The following is a 6,059-nucleotide window of genomic DNA, read 5'->3' on the forward strand; positions in this document are numbered from 1 at the left end:
GGGGTGAAACTGGTTCTACACCTGTGAAGATATTTGTACCAGTAAATGTTGCAATGCTGCTGGATTGAACCTGGAAGACAGGAGTCTGTTGATGGCCTCATAGTCTCCATGGGTTGGCGAGTACACTGTGCTCTGGTGAAGGAACCAAATGGTGGCACGCTGGGGGAAAAAATCTAGACTGGAGCCTAGAACAAGGTATGGCTACGATGGGCATGTAGAGCTGGAAGACCCACCAGGATCTTGACACTACAGCTTTCCAAACATCACTGGATGATAGGCTAGGTGGCAACGTCTTCCTAAATGGCTGAATTGTTCTGGAAGGCCAAGAGAAACCAGAAGTTAAACCTATTGTTTTTGTTTCCCCATGAGCAAATGTATATTCTCCTCTCTGAATGTCTGCCAGGACACTTTATGGAAATGACCCTTTTTGTTCCCTTTGTCGGGAGGGCAGCGATACATAAGAGGCACAGCTGCCTGGAGCGCTCAGAGTGTATCGTTAGAGGGAAAGTGTTTAAAATGGAGTGCGCTGGGACAGGCATCAGAGGTGAACTTTCCGGAGAAGTCAGGCCCTCAGGGACCACCGGAGGATAGCAGGAGCTGATGCCTCTAACAAGGGAAGAGCTCGGATCGTGGAAATGCGGCTGCGCTTCCATGAAAGTGTTAACTAGAGAGATGAGGCCTCTTCCAAACTTTGATTTAATGCACCCCAATCACTGGCTGTCTGCTATAAATAGCTCTTTCCAAACAGATTAATCCAAAGCTAATTCATCTGCCTGGCCACGTAGCAGGCCAGCCACGTTTCCAATTCACTCTGGGGTTACAGAGACGCAGGCCTTTCACCAGCTGTCTGATCAAAGCTGACACGGTCTGGATTCAGGGGGGTTGGCCTCTGCCCAAAACCTCCGCTGAGAAATGGAGAGCAGAGGCAGATTTTCCGCTTGGATCTTCCTTCTTCCCTCCCTGCAATCCATCTCTTTTACAGGGCATTTGTGACGGAACCAACAGGCTGAGTCACCGTTCCGAGGGGAACCTCAGATTTGCCCCAAATTGCTGCCGGCAGCAGAAATAAACACTACTACGAGTGGCATTCAGAGCCGCCACCTCCTGGCCCATGTCCTCTGGAGGGCCTGGCTGAGATCTCTGTCCCTCCCAGTCGTGGATAATGGGAGTCGTAGTCCAAGCACCCCAGGTCGTTACAAGATCTGCTCTTGGCAGCAGCGATCAAGAGGATCGTTGCCCAGTTTAGAGTAATGCACACTTGAAGACCTTTCCTGAATGCGACCCTGATGACAAATGGCTGAATTCCTGAATGAATGAAGTTTACAGTTAGAATATTGTATAGGGTTGCAGGGAGGCAATCCAGTGTGCTGCAGATGCTTTAGACCACAACTACATCCCGTGCCAATGGCCACATTGGTTGGGGCTAATGGGGGTTGATATCCATGTTTTCTAACCCTGCTTTAGGCAGGGCTGCCTTTGAAAGTCACCAGACTTCAATTGGCAGAAAACGCGGTTGCCAGAAACTTGGGGGCCGAATGGCAGAGTTAGTGAGCAGGTCGTTTCTGGAATTCCGAAGGTGGCTTGGACGACTTTAAACGCTTGGGATTCAAGTGGGTGGAATGTCCTCCTTTTGAGATCAACTCACACAGAACTTCTACATGCCCTAAGGTCTCTGGAGGTATAATTTCATGCTGTCTTCCACACTGGTGTTGTGCCAGTGTTTAAAAATATTTTTTCCAGCGAATGTTGAATTCCGTTGTATATGAGTTGGCTCCTTCAGTTACTTTTTAAATATTTTACATCTTAGAATCACATCTATTGCATTCATTGAATTACGTGGTCTGTTGTTTGCTTTACTCTTTGATGGGATGGGCTTTCTCCGCCCTTAGAAAAGAGTCTAGAGGGTTTTCTGATCCAACTATCAATTAACTCTGGGCAGTTTTCTTGCATACCTCAGTTTGCACATACTGTCCATTTGCCCTTCCGTCCAGATCCAGCTTGTCCTGGCTTGTATGGGTCCCACCACGACGACTTCCCTAGCTTTTCTATGGAGATCATTCCAGAATATCTGGAATGAACACCAACAGGCAGACCTGAGATGCTATTCCATAACTACATAATCAGTGCGTGGCTACCCCTCCAGTTTCATCTCTTTTTCAGACAGAAAGCCACAGCTGATATTTTTAAAAAGGGGACAATTCATGGTGGGGACAACAAACAGGGACTAACTGGTGGGGTTACAAAGGAAGAATTGATGCTGCCAAGCAGTTTTGCCCATCATGGAAAGGAAGACACCTTCACTGTCAAATTCCCAGTGGAAACCATCTCTGCCTTTATTTCTTTGCACTGATTACCCTTCTTTCCTCCATGAATCTTCTCTCTGCACCCCTGTCATCCTCACAACATGCCTGTAATGTAGATGGGGCCAAATGATTGAGCCAAAGTCATCCAGTAAGCTTCAGGGCCGAGTAAGGGCCTGCATCTTGATCTCCCCAGCTCGAGACTGTTTGTCAACTCAGGTCCAATTCTGCAGCTTCCCTCCTCAGCATACATAGCCAATGCATTTTATATCCAGTGAAGCTCATTTTATTAGGGCTCCAAGCTTAACCGGAAGCACACAATGCCTAGGGGAAAAGGGTCAAACTTTCTAGGCCAGGGGCCGGGGTGGGCATATAGTACTGCGTATGGAATTTTGAAAGTATGTCTTGGGTGCCCCCTGATGGACAAGTCACAAAATATTTATCAAAAGAGACGCTCCGATTTTGCTTTCCACCACCTCCTAAGAAACTTTCTTCCTCTCCAACAAAACTTATTTCCCTGAGCTATCGCCAGCCAGCTTTTTATTGCCAAAGAATGCCCAGTGGACTTGGTAGCTTCTTCAAGAAACCAGAGTTAGGCAAACCAGGGATGTGGTGATGTGAACCCAGCCTTTGTCACTTGCTTTCTGGATTTTTGGGAGAAGTTCAGAACTAAAAAAGGGATTTTCTGAACCCTGAATAGCGGCTTTCTTTTTGTAGCTGAAAGGGAGAGAAATGACCTGACTCTGCAAACTGTTATTTTGATCTCACAAGTCTGCTGAGTCTCTTTAGACTGAGCGGATTCTAAATTTGGCTTCATTTGCAGCCAAGACAGCTTGGTGTCCCTGACAAGGTTTTATTAATGTCTGTTTGCAGAGAGCTTGCTGTTCCTAGGGCAGACAGTTTCTGCAGGGGGGCCAAATCCTGGATGGCCTGCAAATACAGGCATTTTTCAAAGGACTTGTAAACATTGATCTGGATGAGAGCAAAAGGGAGAATCTCCTACAAGCAGAACTTGAATCTAAAGGAGTTCACTAGGCACTTCCATGCAGTTTTCTTCCCACTGCCTTCTTCCACAAGGTTTTTCTTTTCACTTCCCAGTCTAGCCAATCACACCAGGCTTTCCTTGTGGTCTCCCATCCAAGCCTTAACCAGCTCCAACCCTGCTTGCTTTTCACCAGCTTCCGAACTTCAAAGGCGGGCTAGCATACTTGGGCATCACCGCAAAGGGTGCAGCCTGCTGAGGTCACGCGCCGCGGTTTGGAGAGCATCGCTCGCCGGTTCTTCGGGGTCTCGGTGGCGCCCTCTAGTGGTCCCAGTGAGCGACCCCTGCAGCGACCGGCAAGCGGCCAAGCTGCCCGGGGAGCGGCGCGAGGAAACGACGGCGCGGGGCTCCTTGGCGCAGCTTCTCCACAACCCCCGCGGCCAGGCGGGGCTCGAGGGCGGCGCCGGGAGGCAGGGAGGCGCCGGGCCAGGGGCGGAGTTTGCCCGCTCTCCCCAGGCGAAGGCGCCAGGAGGTGCCGCGCCGGCTCCAAGCGGCCACTTTGAAAATGTCTCTGTCGTTTGCCCGGGAAAGGCGAGGGTGGTCGGCGGTCGCCCCAGCCCGCCGCGCCGGCTTTCTCGGGGCGGCCGCGCCGCGCTAGCGCGCTCGATCCAGCCCTGCCCCTGCCCATGCCCATGCCCCAGCGCGGCCAGCATGCTCGCTTTTTGCCTCCTGGTGGCCCTGCTCTGCCCGGGACGCAAGCCGGGCGCTTGGGGAGCCGGCCCGGAGCCGCGCAGAGCCGCGGCGGCGGCGGCGGGCAGCGAGCCGTGGTGCCCCTACAAGGTGCTGAGCGAGGGCGGCCCGGGGCGCCTCTGCTTCCGCAGCCCGGCGCGGGGCTTCCAGTGCGCGCCGGAGCGCTGCACGGCCCACCGCTCGCCCGGCCGCGCCCTGCTGGCCAACGTGCTCCACAACGGCAGCGTCCTGCTGCAGTGGGGCTGGCCCCCCGCGCCGGCCGAGGGCCTGCCCCCGCTGCGCGGCTTCGCGCTCTCCTGCTCGTGGGAAGGCGCCTACACGCGTTTCCAGTGCGACAGCGTGCGGCTGGGCACCGCCTGCCGGGACTACCTGCTAGCCGACGCGCACGGCAGCGTCCGCTACCGCCTCTGCCTGCAGCCCCTCTTCGCCGCCTCCAACCGCAGCGGCGGGCCCGAGCCGCCCGCCGGGCCGTCCGAGTGCGTCGAGTTCACCGTGGAGCCGGCCGGCATGCGGGACATCGTCATCGCCATGACGGCCGTCGGGGGCTCCATCTGCGTCATGCTGGTGCTCATCTGCCTCCTGGTGGCTTACCTGACCGAGAACCTCACGCCCGCCTCGGCCAAGCGGGGCAACTGAGTCAGCGGCAGCCCTCCGAGGGCGGCTCGGGGACTCCCCGCGAGGCGGCCGGCCAGACCTCCTCCTGCCTGCCCTGGCAGCAAGCTTGCAGCCCTCCGCCGGATCCAGACGCCTTCCAGGGGCACGGGACTACAATTCCCTCAAGTCCAGCCAGTGTGGCCGCTGCTAAAGCACCCATCGCTGATGGCGGCTGAGGCATTCTGGGAGCCGTAGTTCTGGCAGAATTCGGAGGACGGTACAGGTCCCTTGATTGGATAGGACAGGAAAAGAACAGGAGTTCAAGATGACTTTTTTTTTTAAAGTAAAGGCTTTCTCCAGTCGGGGGTCGCTCCTGAGGCTTTTGGGTTGGCAGCTGGCAGCCCAGTCTGGACTGAGCCTGGAAAGCTCAAGCAGGGTTAGGAGCTGGATGGGAGACCACCAGGGGATCTCGTGAGTGCCGGCTCCCAGAAGGAGGAAGTGGCCCACCGCCTTTGTAGAGTTGCTCAAAAAAAAACAAAAAACCTTGTCTGGGGATATCCATAAAGTTGCCAAAAGCTGAGCTTGACTAGGAGATTTCACATTTGCCTTTTTCTTTTGAGTGAAGAGAAAATCCGTGCCTGCCTGAGTTAAGAGGACCGGGGCCCGCTTCTGACTACAGCCAGCCCTTCACGCGGTCTCAGTCAAGGAATGGCTTCTCTGGAAAGGTGCTTGAGCTGATCCAGAGGTGAAGCGCTGTGATGCACGGCAAACTCTCACAGAACCCTTGGTTTGGAACGGCAGCAGCTTCGCCAAATTTCCCGTAGGGCATTTGCCAGCCTTGGGGTGATTGCCGGGTTCGAACCCAGAAGCCTCTATGTAACCAAGAAGGGCTCTATTCTTGAAACAGCTCTCTTCAAACTACCCAGCCTTGAGCCTCTCTTGAAATCAGAAACTCAGCAACGTGCATTTGAAAAGCCTCCGTCGGAATTTGAATACGTCCATTTTGGAATCTGGACGTGGGTTTTTCCATGCGAGGCGGAGCTGACCATTATTTGGGCTGCAGCAATATGTAGCAATTTGCCCACTTCCCTAGCAGTGCTCCGGTTGTCTTGCCTTCATACCTTCAGTAAATGCCCGGCTTTTTCTCTGTCCTTTTTTTTTTTAATTACGTTTCAGACTGGCTATACAAAACTACTGAGTTTGAGTTTCCTAGCTTCAGCTCAATGTCAAAGAGCTTTCGTTTCATTCCCAGAGGTGGATTTGAGAAATTGAAAGAAATTGAAATGTTTGAGGGCTGGTTTAGAGAGGGTGAAGAGAGTCCTGAAACACTTGGTTAGATGTTGATGTTGCTGATGAGAATAACAACATCCATTTTCCCTGGACCAGTGCGTGGGAAAAATGGTTGGCTTTGGCAAATGCAATGAAATGGTTTA

The 6,059-nt window shown here is 53.3% G+C and overlaps 1 protein-coding gene across 1 annotated transcript; it reads left to right on the forward strand.

Annotated features, from left to right (window-relative positions):
• Positions 1-3,990: 3,990 nt before the first annotated feature.
• Positions 3,991-4,753, forward strand: FNDC10 (fibronectin type III domain containing 10). Its single transcript, XM_063317554.1, has one exon. The coding sequence runs from the start codon at positions 3,994-3,996 to the stop codon at positions 4,666-4,668; it is 675 nt and encodes a 224-aa protein (XP_063173624.1). The 5' UTR covers positions 3,991-3,993; the 3' UTR covers positions 4,669-4,753.
• Positions 4,754-6,059: the final 1,306 nt, after the last annotated feature.

Source organism: Candoia aspera, chromosome 18, assembly GCF_035149785.1.
Source record: "Candoia aspera isolate rCanAsp1 chromosome 18, rCanAsp1.hap2, whole genome shotgun sequence".
Classification (NCBI taxonomy): domain Eukaryota; kingdom Metazoa; phylum Chordata; class Lepidosauria; order Squamata; family Boidae; genus Candoia; species Candoia aspera.